This window comes from Macrosteles quadrilineatus, unplaced genomic scaffold, assembly GCF_028750875.1.
Source record: "Macrosteles quadrilineatus isolate MER2022 unplaced genomic scaffold, UCM_ALF_1.0 Scaffold_24__1_contigs__length_1734639, whole genome shotgun sequence".
NCBI classification, from domain to species: Eukaryota; Metazoa; Arthropoda; class Insecta; order Hemiptera; family Cicadellidae; genus Macrosteles; species Macrosteles quadrilineatus.
The window spans coordinates 36,069-56,809 of NW_026542617.1; the positions used below are offsets into that span (position 1 = coordinate 36,069).

At 35.1% G+C, this 20,741-nt stretch overlaps 1 protein-coding gene across 1 annotated transcript in view; it reads right to left on the reverse strand.

Moving 5' to 3' along the window:
• Positions 1–1,757: 1,757 nt before the first annotated feature.
• The window catches only part of LOC129005597 (Krueppel-like factor 6), a 95,050-nt gene continuing 76,066 nt past the window's right edge, over positions 1,758–20,741 (reverse strand). Inside the window, exons 3-5 of the mRNA XM_054434545.1 lie at positions 19,905–19,940; positions 6,341–6,730; positions 1,758–5,584 (exon numbers count right to left, since the gene is read on the reverse strand). Of these exons, the coding sequence (XP_054290520.1) occupies positions 5,021–5,584; positions 6,341–6,730; positions 19,905–19,940 (990 nt within the window). The 3' untranslated portion in view covers positions 1,758–5,020. The remainder of the gene's footprint in view (positions 5,585–6,340; positions 6,731–19,904; positions 19,941–20,741) is intronic.

The following is a 20,741-nucleotide window of genomic DNA, read 5'->3' on the forward strand; positions in this document are numbered from 1 at the left end:
TAGTTTGAAAGTGATTAAGATCCTTCATTTAAGATTCCGATTTGGTACCATAATCATCAATGTTTTGCATATTCTGTTAATATAATTCAATTTCGGTACAAATTAAATACATTATGGTTTGATCTTTCAATATATTTTCTGCAAGTAGATAATAAACACATTTATTAACCATGATTATAAACTGAATATAAGCTTAAGATGTTACAATGACAATGACAATGATGTCACAATTGATTTGAGACTGAAAATTATGCGTATTGTTAAATGCATGGTAAATTTCCCTATTTCTATGAGTTGAAATATAAAGTCTTCGTTTTGTTTATACAATATGTGCTATTTTAACTTCCTTTGCTCTTATTATGTTGCATAAAAATATAAATATTGGTTTTTGATCACGAATACGCAGGAGGAAGCTGAAAGTATCGATTTGTCAAGAAAGATATAGTGAATTATAGTATTTACAATTTGTATTTTTGTTAAGAGAAATTCTAATTTGGATATATTTCACACTAGTTATAAAAGAAAGGTTTTGTTTAGTGTGAGCAGAAACATTGCGAATTTTCCACCATATTAAAAAATAAAAACAGTTTAAATTTGTGATTTTTTTAACAGGTTACCCAAAACCCGCCAGGTTAACACAGCAAACGTAGGCCAGAATTGATGTTCAGCTATGAATGTTTGAACATTATGTTCTCTAAAATTTATGTTTCTAGTCCCTGTACTATTTTGTTATGACAATTGTTTTAATTTTCTTCTTATAATTTATATATTCTTCCAGTACTTCTATATTGCTGGTTTACGTATAAAGGCGTTTTCAATGTTTAATGTTATTGTAAATTATTGTAAGGAAAAATACAATAATTTATTGTATTTGTAATTATATTTCATTTTAGTCAATGCTATGTTACCAATTTTCTTAACAAATATAGTACCTATAAATGTTATTATTGTATATAGTACAATGATATTTTTCAGAAGTTTTTTTCAGAATTTGGACTGCTTAAAATACACCAAATAGTTTTGTATAGGTACATAATTATGCGGCATAAATGTTTATGTATAGTTTTGCTTTGAAGCTCGTAATTTACATGATATTCATTTTGATATTTCTATATACATTCAAATTTTATTCATGAAATCTTCTACAAATATATTTTAATATTAGTTAGTGTTTTATTGATTAATTAATCTATAGCTAAAAGTATTTAAAAAACTAAGATTACAACGGCACTCCATGCTCAAAACTGAAAGCTGAAAACCAGGCTCAAATTAAAAATAAGTCTTATAATTTCAACTTGGTGTTATGAAAACTCAAAATTGCATAACTAACTGTAATTATCTTTTTCATTTTTATAACCCTAGAGTAACCTAATAGTATCGTTTTTACTAGGTTATCAACGATATTGTTGTATATTTTGTGTTAGCTCTTACTGTGTGTTTTTATATATAATTTTAAAGAGTTATACACCATACTGAGGAATGCTTGACCAATAAAGGCAATTATTGTCCATATTCAATAGTTCAGAATGAGTGAGTATTTCGTACCTCCATTGGCTCTATGGTATTTGGGTTGTTCTATATAGTCAATCCTATAACTGACATAAATTGACAATAACCCTAAGGCGTTCGAAATGACCTTTGGGATTTTGAAAAAAACCTCATGATTTTTTAACTACTTTCCATAAGTTTTTGTTGATAATAGTATATGCATGGATAACAACATACTAAACATTCAATGGGTAAGAAAAATATTACAATTTAGTTTTAAAACATCCACTTTTATTTCTTTTTTTAAAAGACATATTGGTTGCTGTCAGTTTTCTTTGTAGTTGACATGTATATCTCTAGGCATTGTAATCGTATATTAGCTTAATGTACAACCTAACAAGTCGCAGTACACAAACTTACAACGGCAATCCGTTCAAATATTGCACATGAATTACAGTTAGATTGTATCTAAAGTTTCTACAGTAATTTTGTTTTTATTTTACACTTAAATCTGAAAACTAAATGCTGTAAAATTAAGCTCAACTGTTATATATTTCCGCTAACAAATACTTCAATCTGTTGATCTCAATAACCTTGTGGTCTTGTTGTATTTGGTCACGATAAGTCAAGTTAGTTTATATTCTAAACATAATTTATTAACTATCAATTCAGGCCATCAGATATCCGGTATTTGTCACAAAATAATACTGATGGTATTTTAGCAATAACATAATTCGATATAAACTTTTTACTATGATTTAGCACATTTTCACGGAATTAAGTAAGCAAGTAATGTATTTATGAAAGCTGCTACAATTGTGATTTTGCCGAAAAACTTTATTCGAAGTCAAACCAAAGTTTAAAAATGATTCGTAGTTCATGTATAATTATTAATGTCATGACGAAAACCGTTCGTTCATAAGTGACAAATAAGCTAAAAACAATTGTTCATAATTTAAACTAATTTAAATTAGGTCTAATCAGGTTTGGTAATCATTTCTAGCAGCTAACCTTCATACTTAGTTGTATCTCACAATTATTAATAATAAAATGAAACGTTGTCAATATTTATGTTACGGTTTATAAATATAATATGGCCTTTAAAATGACATGTAGATATTGGCTTGTATTGGTAGATTTTTATAAATTATTAGGATACGAAATGTCTATTTTAATAGACAGATATCGGGTACAAAACTATAGTTGGCTGGAATATGATTTGTGTTTCTTCCTCGATATCTTTCCCAACAGCGACTAGTTCTCAGCCACAAAAGCAATTGATGTACAAAACTGCCTCCCTGTGTAACTATTCACTTAGAACTTTATTTGCTTGATTTTAAAAGCTGAATTACAATAATTACAAATACGGCATCCAATATTTATAAAATATGCAAACCAAGCATTATATTTACACATTTAAAAATCTTTAGTAAGCTAAATTTATTGTATAAAAGTTTTGGTGTATGCTCGATTATTTAATCCAATGTACAACTCTTAGTGAACAAACGTATCACAACGTGTAATAGTTCAAATGTGAATCATAAGCGATAATGAGATCAATGGTAAATAAAATCAATGGCAAGTCAAATAGTGATTCGAATAGGTTGTTGCAACTATTATAATCTGTAAATTAATCAAATTTAACTAAACTAATGAGACTTTGCACTTGATGTTGTATACTTATAAAACAATATTGAACAGTGGGACTACCGTAAATACAATGGCACAACATATGGCAATAACGAAAACACATTAACTTTCAAGTTTCAATAGGTTACATGGCTAACATAGATCTAATGAAGTCAAATGTGATTGGTTTTACGCAAGCTAAGTTCTAGCTGATGGATAAGCTTTATCAGTTGCTGAGTCATCTTCGAATGCTCCGATATCTTAAAGTTAAAGCGGGTCGGTTATTAATTCGATTAGAAATTTAATTAACAAAAAATGATAGAAGTACAATTAATTTAAAAACGTAAAACATGAAATACCATATTAAGCTTAAATTACATAGCCAGGGGTTGCTCCAGGATGGGTGGCGTCAGGCAATGAATAAAATTTTGAGCCTCACAGGAAATCGCAGCCTTTGAGCATTTGACTGTATTATTAATATAAAGGAAGTTCAAATTAATAATCATCAAACAAAATATACGGTATAAATACGAGTTTTAGATTTGTCTTTAGCTCTTTTAGGGTGAGGTAGCATGAGACGCTTTAGCTCGTAGCAGACGACAACACGTACAGTATCAAGCTCTGATGAAGAGCAGGAGCTTGAAGAGAAAGTCAACAAGGACTGGAAAGTACAATCTTCATAGGGAAAGAAAACATGGCTCAATAGTAAATGCCAAGTCCTTATTAATGGCAATAAAGATCAATTTGATTTGTTCTTAGTATAATCAATTTCAAACTTTAACAAAAAAAACATTATTTTAACCTTTTCCTTTTAAATTTCGGATTTTTTTTATTTACACCAGTAAAATGAGACTTCCTACACGTAGTATAAAATTAAAACTTTTGGAACTCAATGTAGAAAAGTAAATAGTTTAGAGTAATTTGAATAACGTGTTTAAAAACAGAACAAAGTACACTCGGTGACACAATGCACAAGTGCGATGAAATCGGCTGATGCTCCCTAGTGACCGGGTCACCATCACAAGACAATACAACGGGCTGTGAATGTGAATAGGTCGATCTACCGCTTTATCCATCAACTGAACTGCACTCGTCTAAACCGATCAAACGCTTGGCGAAATCACAACTTTGTTGACCTCTAAAACTATTGATGGTAACAAACGACTAATTGCTATGTACAAGAAGTGTTCGGTAAGAGAACTGGGTCGTCCTCGCCTGTCAAACCACACGAGACTTACAAACTTTAAACACTTTAGCGACGAAACGATTCAAATCCCGTTTTAAGGCACGATCCATTTAAATAAATGGGTGATTTTGAAATTGGTATACAACAGCCTGAACTTCGAGTAGTATGACAGACGAGCCAGCCCTGACAGCAGTCTCTTGACAAGACTACTTATGTATCTCTAAGAAGAACTTACACATTACAGGCTGACTTACCTACAGTAACAGTAATGGCACAACAAAATACAATATTAAAATCAATAGACTAATCGATGTCAGATGCAAAGATGAATGACACGTTTTGATTGTACACAGGACCACTCGGCAAGTTTAGTGCGATCGTGATTATGGTAAATAAATACAAGATCGCTCTTCTGTCGCCGACAGTGGTCTCGTAGCTACAGTGTTTCTCCCAATCCTCACGAGAGATGCAACATCCCACAAAGTGTTCAAAGGACTTTAAATAAGAGTTTTAGTGCTTTAGCAAAATATAATATCAAGCTCGAGCAAAATTGGTTTCTACTTTTCAAAAGTTAGATAAAACTACTCATAAATGTTAAATCGGTGACACTTAAATTATCTTTAGGTAATTATTGTCTCTCTCAATTGCTAGTGATCGTAGACTCTGCTCGCGCGGTGGGAGGGAAAGGGGGAGGGTGACGTGAGGGAAGAATCCCTCTCAGATGTTGATATGCCGCTTCATGTGCAGCGAGAGATGGTCGGAGCGCGAAAACGCTCTATCGCAGAGTCTGCACTGGAAAGGACGATCTCCCGTGTGTTTCCTGTAATGTCGAGTGAGCTCGTCGGACCGCGCGAACTTCCAGCCGCAGCCCTTCCACTGACATTGGTACGGCTTCTCGCCCGTGTGGGTGCGGAGATGAGCCTTCAAGTGGGAGGATTTGGTATAGGTCTTGCCGCAGCCAGGATGATAGCAAGAATGTGTGGTCAGTTTCTTACGAGGGAGGGTCCGTCGCTCTCGCTTGCCGCAGGTCTTGTCTAGTCCGTCCTGACTGATGTCTCCTAGACTCGGTGACGACGGCGGGGTCATGACCTTAGCCAGAGGGGTGGATAGGAGGTCGTCACTGTTAAGTCTCCTCGCTAGTTCCGAGGGTACCATGTCTTGGAGTGTGCCAGGGGAAGCTGGGGGAGACATTTGTCCGTGGCTGTACTCGCTCTGTTGGCTCGGGAATACCGTCATCAATGCGTTGAAAGTCACAGATCCAGTGGCGTCTATTCTGAACACCTACAAACACAGAGAAGATAATAGTAACAAACAGATTGGGAAAATTTTACAACATCGTAAACATTGCCTATAAATGTTGGTTACATCGTTTGTTGTAAGCGAAATCAAGCTTTATAGCTTTATATGATTGGATAGAATATCCAATCTTATAAATAAGTGTACGTAATCCGAAATCTGAGATATTGGTGGAGAGGATCAATTTGGTTAAAATAATCTTGAAATTTGTTTATGAAATCATAAATGACAACAGGTTTTCTGTAGAGGACGGTTATTGACTAAGCATTTAGTAAATAATGTAATAAATTTGTGGTGATATTAATAATTAGGATAAGAGGATTTCAACTGAAATGTATACCTTGTGTGTGTTAATGTAATACTACCCATAGACAGTGAGTGCAAACATATTTAAACTGTTAAGGTTTTCCATTCCTGTGGCACTAGTCTAAATAGATGTGAAAATTATTATTCTAGTGGTATACACCTTTAAATCATTAACATCTTGCGTTGCATTTACAAATAGTACGGAATAAGTTTAATTTACTCTCTAAAATTTAATCTCGTCATTTTTTAGATTTGAACAAATCTAATGGTTAATTTCCCAGCCAAACACATATTTATAGATGATTTTCAGCTAAGAATTCATTAAAGATTGTATTTTAAAATATAACTCCCATTTTTTTTTGTGTACTGATCATTTAACAACAGAAGTCGGTAACATTTGCAGAGTGCGTTCAGGGAGCAGTTATAATTCAATACCTGATCCTGATCTTGTTGCAGAACCAAGTCTTGTTCACTCTCCAGTTTGAGGGGTCTTTCCTGTTGAAGCACGTACTGCATGCCGGGGTCTTCAGTGTCCAACTTGGTCGACCTGTACTGGAGGCTCTGTTGTTCAGTCTCCAGTTTGATGGCTGCAGACCTCTCTTGCTGCAGAGAGTACTGTAGACTGTGTTGTTCTGCAGCGCTGTTGATGAGCATGTCCAAATCGACAAATTCCTCGGCTTGGTACCCCACGGGCCCCTGGATGACTGCAGCCGTCGCCGTTGTCACTGTTGTCACCGGAACCGTTCCTGACCCGCAGATACTCACTGGTGAAGCTTGAGGTGGAGTAGGCTGTGCTAACAGGAAATTCTCGATGTCTTGCCACATCTACAACACAGACAGGTCGAGAGTTAGTGCCAAAGAACAAATAACTTTTTTAGGAGGAAAATAACAAAACACCCTGCGCATTATATTTTATCAATTAGTAGGAAGTAATACATAAATATGATTTTGATACCTAACTATATTAGTTTGTCAAATTAAATCTCTAGATGTGTACAAGGCCATCTTCTGTAACTGTGAAGAACTATAAGGTGTAAACAAAAACTTTCTCTTTCTTTCTAAAAGAACTGTTCTAAAAACGAAACGTATTAAAATATATAAATGAACCAATATCTCTTTTACCCTACAATGCAATTTAATCTTCAGACCTAATTAAGTTTAGCAAAACCACCGAGAAGGCTCACCGTGATTGTTAAATCAGGGATTAAACTACTAAAAACTCGTACTCTTTACTATGGAAGTCTTGTACCCTAGTTCCTGTGTCTTGTACTGTATAGTAGCCCATGTGTATTTTAACCGTACCGTAGCCCATGTGTATTGTAACCGTACCGTAGCCCATGTATATTGTACCGTAGTGTGTCTTGTACTGTAGTTCATGTGTCTTGCGTCAAGAGTTCTGGTGCCATGTGCGTTTCTGCCACGAGCCCGCCTCTCACTAGCCGTGGCCCTGACATTTCCCAGCATTGTATTGAAATCAATTAAACCTTTCAGTTTTAATACTTATTAAGCGTTTCCTGTGATTATTTCCTCATACTATAGAGCTTAGAGCAGATTGAATGAAATTGTGGATAGATGTATGTAGTCAACACCCATTTGAAGTACTTTTAGGATTTTTCGAAAAGTTAAGCATTAAAACGTTTGATAAAGTTATTAACATAATAAGTGTCAAAGATGCATAGTGAAAAACTGATTAACTATAAAATAATGGTTTATCGTAAGAGTTAAAAGTGCGAACAACAAATATTGAATACCATTGACTATTAACATATTAAAGGCATATTCTATTCATTCATAGCCTCTTTACATGTTTTCTACTAAATAAATAAAAATCATACATAAATTGAATACAATTCTTTATGCGAAAGGATTAAATCTTTCATGACTAAAGTGTATTGTGATTAAATCAGTTATTAGTGCAACTAGTGAGCAGCGTGGCACTTTTTTAAACGAGGGAAAAATGTTAACTCGGCAAGGCTCGTGCGGCAACTTTAACGAGTTGATAATTATGTACTCAACAAATGTAATTACTGTTTAGGATTTTATAACTGAGCTGCATTATTGGTCGCGAGTAATGTTCATTTCATGTGTATTATTATTAAATTAAAGTAAACTAAACTTATATTACCAATTACCCAACTAGGGTAAAAGAGGGTAAAATATTACCTAACTTGTATTTGTTCAATTTTGTTTTGCTTTGCTCACTACTTTTCCTCACTCCGGATGAAAACTGAATGCAACAGAATTGCCAGAAAAGCGAACAAAGTAACATGTTGAGAACTCAGCTGTTTTGCAAACTAATTATTCTAGAGAGCAAAATGGCACTCCCTATGACAACAGTAGATAAATTGTAAATTGTATTAAGCTACACTTTAAATCAGCATTAGCATGCAGCTACAAATCTTCAGCATGTTTGTCGAGTTTCACTATTTATAACGATGAGTTAAAAAAAATTAAAATGACTTTTCTGGATAGCATATAAATATGTTGTATTACTTCTAAATACTTTTCCCCATAAAGGTTGAATGTTTAGTCACAAAACAATTTAACTAGGTTTGCTACTTATAATTGATGGAACGTAGTCTATGGTAGCTCATTACATTAGTTGTATACTAAAGATCATAAAAACCTGTACCAATTTATTTCAAAAGTACTTATTATGAGTATTATGTTTTCTAGCTACTTGAGCCATATACAATGCAATACGATAATATAATAAATTCTTCGATTCCACTTATAAACTGTGCGATGCAGGTAAAACAAGTTAAATAGCATTTAAAATATAAGATTTTAAGGTAAAAATAATTATATAATAGTTATGTGATGAAATTATACTAGATTCTCTGTTTACCGTTCAGCGTATGTAGGATTGGGATATCAAAATAACTGTAAACATCTTCCTTTTATTTTCATGTGGGTTTACTTCAACTAACTGCCCTAGGGATCCTCAAGATGAAAATAGTAAATCTTATATATTTCTGTATCGTACTGTTTTTTACACATTGTTATATTTTATGTAAAATTAGGATGTTGACTTTGCTATGGGTAAAATGAGTAAATTAATAAACAATTTAAGAGAAAAGTAAATAGAAATACGTTTCGCGGGTCCTGATGTTTTTGGACGGTTAGTTGCTACAACTCTCATGGCTTGGACTGGTGTAAGGTGATAAGCCAAGGAATCGATTGGCTAACATAAACCCCACGTATCACGCGCAGACGCGACCTTTGTAGCTTCAATCTACCCTTAACAAGCAACCCAACAACCACGAGGTGAAATACTTTGATTAACACTACATGAGAGCTCAACTATTCCATTTACCCTTAACAAGCAACCCAACAACCACGAGGTGAAATACATTGATTAACCCTACATGAGAGCTCAACTATTCCATTTACCCTTAACAAGCAACCCAGCTACCACGAGGTGAAATACATTGATTAACCCTACATGAGAGCTCAACTATTCCATTTACCCTTAACAAGCAACCCAACTACCACGAGGTGAAATACATTGATTAACCCTACATGAGAGCTCAACTATTCCATTTACCCTTAACAAGCAACCCAACTACCACGAGGTGAAATACATTGATTAACCCTACATGAGAGCTCAACTATTCCATTTACCCTTAACAAGCAACCCAACAACCACGAGGTGAAATACATTGATTAACCCTACATGAGAGCTCAACTATTCCATTTACCCTTAACAAGCAACCCAACTACCACGAGGTGAAATACATTGATTAACCCTACATGAGAGCTCAACTATTCCATTTACCCTTAACAAGCAACCCAACAACCACGAGGTGAAATACATTGATTAACCCTACATGAGAGCTCAACTATTCCATTTACCCTTAACAAGCAACCCAACAACCACGAGGTGAAATACATTGATTAACACTACATGAGAGCTCAACTATTCCATTTACCCTTAACAAGCAACCCAACTACCACGAGGTGAAATACATTGATTAACCCTACATGAGAGCTCAACTATTCCATTTACCCTTAACAAGCAACCCAACAACCACGAGGTGAAATACATTGATTAACCCTGCATGAGAGCTCAACTATTCCATTTACCCTTAACAAGCAACCCAACTACCACGAGGTGAAATACATTGATTAACACTGCATGAGAGCTCAACTATTCCATTTACCCTTAACAAGCAACCCAACTACCACGAGGTGAAATACATTGATTAACCCTACATGAGAGCTCAACTATTCCATTTACCCTTAACAAGCAACCCAACTACCACGAGGTGAAATACATTGATTAACCCTACATGAGAGCTCAACTATTCCATTTACCCTTAACAAGCAACCCAACAACCACGATGTGAAATACATTGATTAACCCTACATGAGAGCTCAACTATTCCATTTACCCTTAACAAGCAACCCAACTACCACGAGGTGAAATACATTGATTAACCCTACATGAGAGCTCAACTATTCCATTTACCCTTAACAAGCAACCCAACTACCACGAGGTGAAATACTTTGATTAACACTACATGAGAGCTCAACTATTCCATTTACCCTTAACAAGCAACCCAACTACCACGAGGTGAAATACATTGATTAACCCTACATGAGAGCTCAACTATTCCATTTACCCTTAACAAGCAACCCAACAACCACGAGGTGAAATACATTGATTAACCCTACATGAGAGCTCAACTATTCCATTTACCCTTAACAAGCAACCCAACAACCACGAGGTGAAATACATTGATTAACCCTACATGAGAGCTCAACTATTCCATTTACCCTTAACAAGCAACCCAACTACCACGAGGTGAAATACATTGATTAACCCTACATGAGAGCTCAACTATTCCATTTACCCTTAACAAGCAACCCAACTACCACGAGGTGAAATACATTGATTAACCCTACATGAGAGCTCAACTATGAGATTTTTCACAAGTTTCAAACAACCAAATTACATTTTAAATGTAGTCCTCGCGTCCGGAACATTGGTTCGGAAATACTCAAATTGAAGATTCTGACTGATATTCTGTGCATAATCTAAGAAGTCTTTGTAAGCCCATTTTTAAATTTGTATCACTAGGATAAATCCAAGGGTTAACAAACGACTTTTCCAATGTACCTTTTTGAGTTTAAATACTATTCCTAAGTATTCTCAACATATACCAATTTTAATTTTTGTATGAAAGCTTGCTTTTAGACTTTATTAAGGAAACAAGATATCCTAAGTCTGATATTCTAAGTCGTAATATATAAGATGCTTTTACACATTTAGTAGACTACTCTATATTCACATTTTAAAATACCTCTTATTGAATAAGGCTGCACCCCGTTACAGAAAAACATCATTATATAACATAAATCCAAAATTCCTTATTCTTAAGAACTGGTTAATGGATTCATTCGAAAATATTACAGTGAAAGGTAGATCGGAACTGGTTTGGGTGTTGTATAAAACACAGTCTCCTATCAGAGCGTATTGAGACCAATAATGCATTTATAAGCCAATTGGATTAAAACCATTCATTGTTTCGGAACAATATTCTATAGTTGTTTTTATTCTATCTCCAAAAATATTTTGAATATATTTGTATTTATGATTTATGATATGTCATTATGGTTTCCTTCTATAGATTTATTTTTTGCCTGAGAACGGCTTGAACAAGTTACTCATGGAAATGTTTTGAAAATGCGTTTAATATTTTAAATTTGAATTGTTACCCCACTAAGCGTCGTGTTAGAGTCAATGCTATAGAGGCTGTGTTACAAAAAAGGACAATATTGTTCTGTCAATATAGAGTTTTGTTCACTCTATCGTAATCTCATATTGTTACAATAACTAGGTGGATCAGTCAAACCATAATTTTTTTTCTTTAATTTTTAACGAACAAATGCTATGTATTTTGTTAACATTGAAAAATATATTTTAGAAATGGATGTCATCAGTTAAACTGAATGATATCATAAAGAGCATAGAGACTAATGACATATGCATGGTGAAGAATGAAATATCCGAAAAGTATAATGACAATCGAGGCTTAGTAATTAATTGGGTAGTATTGAATTTTATTTTGATATACAACATGCTTAGATTGTAGACAGGAAATTTCTCTTTAACATGACACCAAGGACGCTGTATTGCAATTGACAGTCAGTAATAGCCTCAAGTCTGTCAATGAGACGGCAAACTCTCATCTTGTCTGTTAGTCATCATTTCTCTTTAACAGGACACCAAGGACGCTGTATTGCAATTGACAGTCAGTAATAGCCTCAAGTCTGTCAATGAGACGGCAAACTCTCATCTTGTCTGTTAGTCATCATTTCTCTTTAACAGGACACCAAGGACGCTGTATTGCAATTGACAGTCAGTAATAGCCTCAAGTCTGTCAATGAGACGGCAAACTCTCATCTTGTCTGTTAGTCATCATTTCTCTTTAACAGGACACCAAGGACGCTGTATTGCAATTGACAGTCAGTAATAGCCTCAAGTCTGTCAATGAGACGGCAAACTGTCATCTTGTCTGTTAGTCATATCTGGCATTGGGACTACGAAAACCAGTTCTTCGTGTGAACATTATTGTCATTCCTATGTCTCATTAGCTATGTGTGCCATTGGAACATCAACATGAATATCATCGGGTGCAACATTTACAGTTTTTTAGAGTTATACAGTTTTAATAACCATTCATAAAAACCTGATGGTTTTGAAAAATAAATATAGATAAGTGATTGAAAAAGTATTTTCAATAATAGGACCACCAATCTTTCACAGTGTGCTGCGGCGGTTGGGTTGGGTTTGATTAGGTTAGTTCAGTTTAATTTGGTGATGGTGACAAAAAAACATTTACAAAAACAAAAGTTGTGATCTTGTGTATTGTTAAGGAGGTAAGCTTATTAAGTTTTTTTTATTCACACCCAATTATAATGATTTTTTGGGGGAAGGGATAATCCTGCAAACTGTTACAGCAAACAGCATTATAACTGCGCTCTGCCGTAGTTTCCGCAATCATAGGCCGTAGCACAACTCACAGCTTCGTAACCGGTTTTCAAAGGTGTGGAAAAGCATGCTAGTTAATAGCTAGCAACAATGCGAGGATAGGTGTTCGTGAGTTTTTGCTTGGTACGTTCAGGAACGGTAACAGTCGAGTAATCTCTCAAGAATCTGGTTGTCTACTGATTTGTTCTGCGGAGGGATTCTTAATATAGACATAAACAACATTGTGCGTATTACGTAAACTTAAAAGACGAAGCGAAAGAAACGTTACGCATAAAATCTGTGCGTTAAAAAAGGCTTAAAAGGTTAAGGTTGCGTTAAAAGGGGCATGAATTAATTACCGAGTATTGGTCTTCGGGAGATGGCCACGGCATTGTTAGCGGAATTCGTGACAATCCATGTTCTGAGAAAACTAAAATTCGACCCATGTTTTCAACTAATTTGAAATTGGTCCCAAAAATGGACACGACTGCAACACACACGAAACGTCGTTGCCTATCTTTGCCATAACAAAAAATGCCCCGTGGCTGCGGGTTCAAGGTGTAAATTGCCGAGAGTTGTATGGCCATACATTATTGTATAATTGTTTGTTTATTGTCGTTATTTATTCGTCTCGTTTATGTGTTTTGAAGACTTTCACACATTCTCCAAGGAGCGACAACCACGTCTACGCTTGACAATGACACCATAAGTGAGTCGAAACCGGTAGCCATGACTACCAAAGATTACGTTGGCAACAAGGTATTTAACCTCTAGATTAGTAATATTGCAACGTTCAATATAAATGTCACATAAAAGTCATACTTAAACATGACGGCATATCAAAAAATAATTCCAGTTACATTCGATGAACATTTCTTAGCATTAAATAATATTACATGTTGATATTTTTGTTTAAATGAAAGATAAATCTTATTCTTGAAGATTTCAATACAATTCAAACTAAGAGTGGTTTTAATTAATATTTGAGCCATATTGATATATGTGTTGAGTAGAGTAGAATAGTAAATGTAATTACTAGTACCGAAAGTGGCATTTTCCGTAGCGCTCTCAAGTATCATGTGTGGGACAAAGCTGAACACATGAAACCCAAATTTCACGTACGAGGCGATACCGAGGACGGGAAGAGTTGGAGCAAGTGCTAGAAAATCACGTCTGACGTCTGGTACAAGTAATGAACAATACTTTACGCCACAACGCTAAAATACTCACATACAGAATCACAGACTTCAGCTAAGTTTAAACTATCATATATTTCCTAATAACACACTTTAATACTTTAAATTGAAATGGTGACCATACGAAGGTACTGTAGGTATTTCAAGCCAAGTATGAATGGAGATGAGTAGTGCGATCTTGTAGTCTTGTTACTGACATTTTTCTTATATAACAATATAAGCAAAAATTTATTCGGGTATATAGTTTCAGTAATCAGGTGCATTTCAGGTTGTGCTTGGGTATACAGTTTGAGTAGTCAGGTGCATTGCTGTTGTGCTTCAATATACAGAGGTGCATTGCAGGCTGTACTTGGGTATACAGTTTGAGTAGTCAGGCGCATAGCAGGCTGTACTTGGGTATACAGTTTGAGTAGTCCGGTGCATTGTAGGCTGTACTTGGGTATACAGTTTGAGTAGTGTGGTGCATTGTAGGCTGTACTTGGGTATACAGTTTGAGTAGTCTGGCACATTGCTGTCGTACTTGGGTATACAGTTTGAGTATTCAGGAGCATTGCTGTCGTACTTGGGTATACAGTTTGAGTAGTCCGGTGCATTGCAGGCTGTACTTGGGTATACAGTTTGAGTTGTCTGGCACATTGCTGTCGTACTTGGTTATACCGTTTGAGTAGTCAGGTGCATTGCTGTCGTGCTTGGGTATACAGTTTGAGTAGTCAGGTGCATTGCAGGCTGTACTTGGGTATACCGTTTGAGTTGTCAGGTGCATTGCAGGCTGTACTTGGGTATACAGTTTGAGTAGTCAGGTGCATTGCAGGCTGTACTTGGGTATACAGTTTGAGTAGTCAGGTGCATTGCTGTCGTACTTGGGTAAACAGTTTGAGTAGTCCGGTGCATTGCAGGCTGTACTTGGGTATACCGTTTGAGTAGTCAGGTGCATTGCTGTCGTACATGGGTATACAGTTTGAGTAGTCCGGTGCATTGCAGGCTGTACTTGGGTATACAGTTTGAGTAGTCCGGTGCATTGCAGGCTGTACTTGGGTATACAGTTTGAGTAGTCCGGTGCATTGTAGGCTGTACTTGGGTATACAGTTTGAGTAGTCTGGCACATTGCTGTCGTACTTGGGTATACAGTTTGAGTATTCAGGAGCATTGCTGTCGTACTTGGGTATACAGTTTGAGTAGTCCGGTGCATTGCAGGCTGTACTTGGGTATACAGTTTGAGTTGTCTGGCACATTGCTGTCGTACTTGGGTATACAGTTTGAGTAGTCAGGTGCATTGCTGTCGTGCTTGGGTATACAGTTTGTTTGATTGACTCGACGTTGACGAATTAGCCAATTAGTGGCAGTCCGAGGCCAAGGTTTCGTATTGTCTCGCACTGTTGGACCTCTGCTTCCCCTTCCAGATTTACTGCATTCTGATCACGTCACAAGACAAAACTCCTTTTTTGGTTTGCTGTTGTTTGATAAAAACTCAAAAAGGGAAACGAGTCGATACTATATTGAATTTATTTTATCCAACTGTATACAAAATGAAAAATGTTATATTGAAAGCTGTCTTCTTCTTTAGTAATATTTCAGTGAGTGATAAGTCCACTAGAGCCAATTGGCTGTTCCAAGAATTGGTCCTTTTCACCCTAGAGTTTGTCAGGAGCTTTGACAGACTCACACTACTTGTGTTACAAATTATGTTTATTGGGAATTAGAGATATGTCGCAGTTGTGGTGATGGTAAGGTTGTTTGGTTAGGTTTTGAGATGAATGTAATAGGTCTGTGGCGGTTGATGTAGTGGTTGGTTAGGTGTGGTTGATTGGGTTCCTGAAAGTTAGTTGATTTTATGTTTTAATTGGGCGATTGTGAGACTTGGGCAGTTAGTGAGGATGCGGAGTAATATTTGGAACATCTCTGAGGTACGGCCACGGCCCATGTACTGAGATAGCACTCGTAGTAGGTCCTTAAACACTAAAATGTCATGAGGTTACTTCGTTAATTAATTGTGGCCACAGATTGTCCCATGTTTAGGATGCAGACCCTACGAAAAAGAGTGTCTCAAGCGTGACACCTTGTTCTTCAATCGATTTTTTTTTATTGTAATCTGGGAAGTATATAATTTAGGACATGAATAACCAATTATTAGCAATTCTCTTCTACTTATTGAAGTTACAACAAAAAATAATATGTTGAATTGCAGAGTACTGGTGAATACCCTAAAATGTGCTATAGTCAATGAATAAGTAGCTTTCATCAGCTAAATGGAAGAAGGGTGGCGTTCCCCCGAAAAGGTGGAAAACCACCCTGAACACGCACATATAAATATACCTGTATCTTTATTCTGACACTGTCCTCACAGACAACTAAAAATTTTGCAAGGCTCACCTTGTTTATAGAAATATATTCATTGAATTAAATTGTTATGATAGTAAGATATTATCCATCGTAATAGTAATATATTACCTGTGAATTTTAAAAAATCTATATCGTTTGCTTGAAAACAAATCCATCGTAGAAAACAAATCTGATAAACCAATGACTAAAATGTTTGGAAAAAACAACCGAACAGTGAAACGTTAGTTAGGTTTACAATAATGGCTTTTACAGGTAAAGCTTTTTTTTGTTAAGTTTTTTCTTTTACTTTCTCCACCTACATATTTAGAGAGAATATTGTTTTCGTTCAAATTTAGAGTTTGAGTTTTGGGTGGAAATATCCGTTTGGTGTTTAGTGTGTAAAAGTATTTTTGTTCGGTTATTGGTAACAGAGAAAATTTAAGAAATTGTGAATTTAAAATTCCCATGTTATTCTTATGGAGAATATTGTCAAATGTTGTAGTTTGCTTGTTTATGGATATATTTTGATAAAACTTGGCAAAGTTATTTATTTTATACTAAGCTATCAACATTTTACTAAAAAACTCACTTTATTAGTTTCCTTGTAACAGCAAACCTAGGTACTCGTTAAAACTAATGTTATTAAAATATATTTAACTGAAAATCAATTCAGACAAATGGAAATTCGCTTAGTCGGCAGGTTTGCTGCGGCGGGGGTATTTTAATAAAACAGCTGGCATGCTTGCTTAGGCCTTTATCGAAATTCTTTCTCATGCCGAAATTACCATAAGAAAAATCAAAGTTGGCTGCCATATTGGAAAAATGGCTGCTAAAACATTTTTTTCGACTTGACTAAAAATTTTCAAATAAAAAATCCAAGGCACTTACCATTTAACTTATTTTGATATCTCTTATAGTTTTCGAATAAAACAGCTGGCACACTTATATCAATCACCCTGTTTAATAGTTACACCCATCATTATAAGGGGTGTTGACAAGCTAATGGGGGTCAGTATGTGTCAGTTTGCCGATACCGTTTATTTTGATTTGTCAGCCTAAAGCATGTTTAGAGTGAACTTTTCCTGTTTGCATTTGCTATGATTTGTTATGATTACTTCATCAATTCCATTTCTCTTGAAAAGAGAATTTCAATTCAGTACCCAAACTCTAAAAATACCAATTTTACTTTTCATATAAGATTTTACTCTGCGCACTTGTTTATTTATTAACATTGAGAATTGTCTAATGTTCTTCGTAAATGTATTGTGCGAAAGTAAAGATTCTAACGGTTTGGTCTAAGCATAGAAAGTGTTTTGGCAAAAACCTATATAACTTCTTAAACAAATCTATCTCATTGCCGATGTTACTTCTTAACAAGTTCTTACTTAATGTATAATTGTTATAAATAATTATTATAATCCTTACTTTATTTGTTGATAGCAAATTTAAAGGTGCCATAGGCATATACATTGTCAGTATTGCAGGTTTGTATTACACAAACACTAAATAACTTGGATACTTTATGCCGCACAAAAATCCCAATAATTTAAATCTATCTTTACTTTCATTGGCAAAACCTACCAAAATCTTATTTCTCCGCCGATATGAATACCTTTTATAACTTGGGTGAAAACTAGAATAGCATAAGCAACTCTACAGTGTGGATTCTGTTAATTACTGCCCAGTATCATAAGTCATGATCTAGACTTAAAGAATCCATTAACAAATTTAATAGACATCGATTATTTTCTATGCTTGTAAATTGATTAGTTAAGCCCATCGATGGTTAAGCCACAGTGCTGCTAATTACTTGACTGAAATCTTTAAAACTATGAATCTTTAAACTATCTTTAAACTGAATCTTTAAAACTATGGGATAACAAATCTGCCACTGATGTGGATATTGTAATGAAATGAAATGAAATGATATTTATTCGTCTATAGACATTATATAAATGCATGAGACACAGTCAAATTATATAAATACATGCTGGTAGAGGCACAAGTCAAGTTCAAGCAACTAATAGTAATAATAAAGAATTATTACAAATCATGCAAATAAATAATCATACAAAAGCAGATAAGCATAGACAAGCTGAAAATACATGCAAGGCTGGTATTAAATAATCATTTGGGGTTATGTCATTGTCATTGGTTGTAAAGCAAAAAACTCATCAATCTTACACAGGGGGTTTCTGACAAGCCATTCATAAATTGCATTCTTAAAACTATTGTAAGGGAGTTGAATTATTGTTGGCGATAGTTTGTTCCACAACTTTCTACTAATAATAATATGGCTTCTTTTAATCTTTTCCAGTCTTGTAAAAGGAATGTCAAGGTTTTCTCTTTTCCTAGTGTCAAAGCAATGAAAATCACCCCTTAGAGCAAAGGTTTCATGCAACTTAAAACTAGATAACAATACATTATAAATATAAAGGTTTATCACAGTCAAAGCATTTAAGTTAATAAATAATGGTTTACAATGTTCATTTTGATCTTTGTTAAATATAGTTCTAATAATCTCTTTTTGGGCAACAAGAACATCATTGATGTGGTAACTATTTCCCCAAAGGATTATCCCGTAGCTTAGAATTGACTGGACAAGTGCAAAGTAAACATTTTTGAGATGATTTAGAGGCAGAAGGTTCCTTAATTTTCTAAATAAAAAAGTAAGCCTACTTAGTCCTGTGCATATATGTTGTACCTGGGAGTTCCAAGTTAGTTGGGGATCAACAATTACTCCAAGAATCTTAACATTTGAATTGCTTTTTATAGTTTCCTCCATTTGAGGTATAGGCCGCAAGCTAAATAGCATGGACTGTGTTTTGTCCTCGTTGACAAGGAATTTATTTGCTGCAAACCATTCAGAGGTCAAACTTGGGCTACTTTCCACTGCAGCTACAAGCTGCGTTACATCTGCACCCTTACTTAGAATGGTGGTATCGTCTGCATACAAATATGCTTCACAGTTGAGGCTGAAGGGCAGGTCATTGATGGCAATGAGGAACAGGAGAGGACCTAATACTGAGCCCTGAGGTACTCCACAGTTAGTGGATAGGACAGAGGACCAGGTATTGCCTATGCAAACTGCCTGTCTTTGATCAGCAAGGTATGCCCTGAATAGGCTGAGGCTCGCACCACGGATACCATAATACTCCAGCTTTTGGAGGAGGATGCCATGGTCAACACAATCAAAGGCCTTGCTTAGGTCAATAAAAGTGGCCCAAGCAGCCTCTCGACTTTCAAAACAATTGAAGACTGTGCGGACCATGGCATCGATGGCCCCCGAAGTAGAGCGTCCAGCCCTGAAACCAAATTGTTGTTCGTTGAACAGAGCATGATACTCACAAAAATTTCTCACCTGGTTATAAATCACATGTTCGACTACCTTATTACTACTACCTTATTACCTTATCGACTACCTGTATTTGGAAATTGTCTTTTGTATAATACACCTGCATATTAATATGTAATTAAAAGGCTATATTGTATCGATTCATTGACATACCTTCATTTCGCAGGGCGTTAATGTAGAATCTGTCTTCTGCAACAAAAATGTTATATTTTTAGAAATTTCTTACTGCCCAAAGTCAAAGTATTGTTATGTTATCGAACTAAATTATGATATAATGGTTTGATTTCTAAATAAACATATTTTTATCTGCCTTTGATTGCAACCATGTTTGGATTCAATGTACATAATGGAATCCGTTCATAAATCGGCAAAAGAGGACTGTTTACTTTCTGATGTATTTTAGAACTTAGTAGCTATTTCATATTCTTCCCTAGCCCTAGTGTGTAGCCCTATCTTGGACGCATCCTGATAAATAAATTTTCGCTATGCACGTTAAGAAAAGGTCTACCGATTTTTTTGTGTTTATTTAGCTTTTATCTTTTTACATATAGATCTCTTTTTTACTTCAAATCATGATATAACCTACATCGTATTCAGGCCTTGTATTCAGGTTATTAAGAAGGCCTTGATAATGCAGCTATATAAAACACAATCCTTGTTTTGTTCTTGACGTTCATTCTAGTAACACTAGAAGTAAATGTAAGTCAACTTCAACTATCACGGTATTCAATTTCACTGTTAACTGCATAACCACAAAATATCAACCTACAAACTAATTAAAAAAATAATCCAATACATTCAAACTAAAATAATATCACACCATGCTATCGTTTAGGTAGACTTTGTTTTTACAGATTTTCAAATACACTACTGAAAACCCCCTGACCAAAATGTTTGAAAAGACACTTATTAATGAGGAGTTACTATATTGAAACTAGTTATATTCGTATCTAATTCGTTACATCAACCTTTTCAGTCAGGAATCATCAA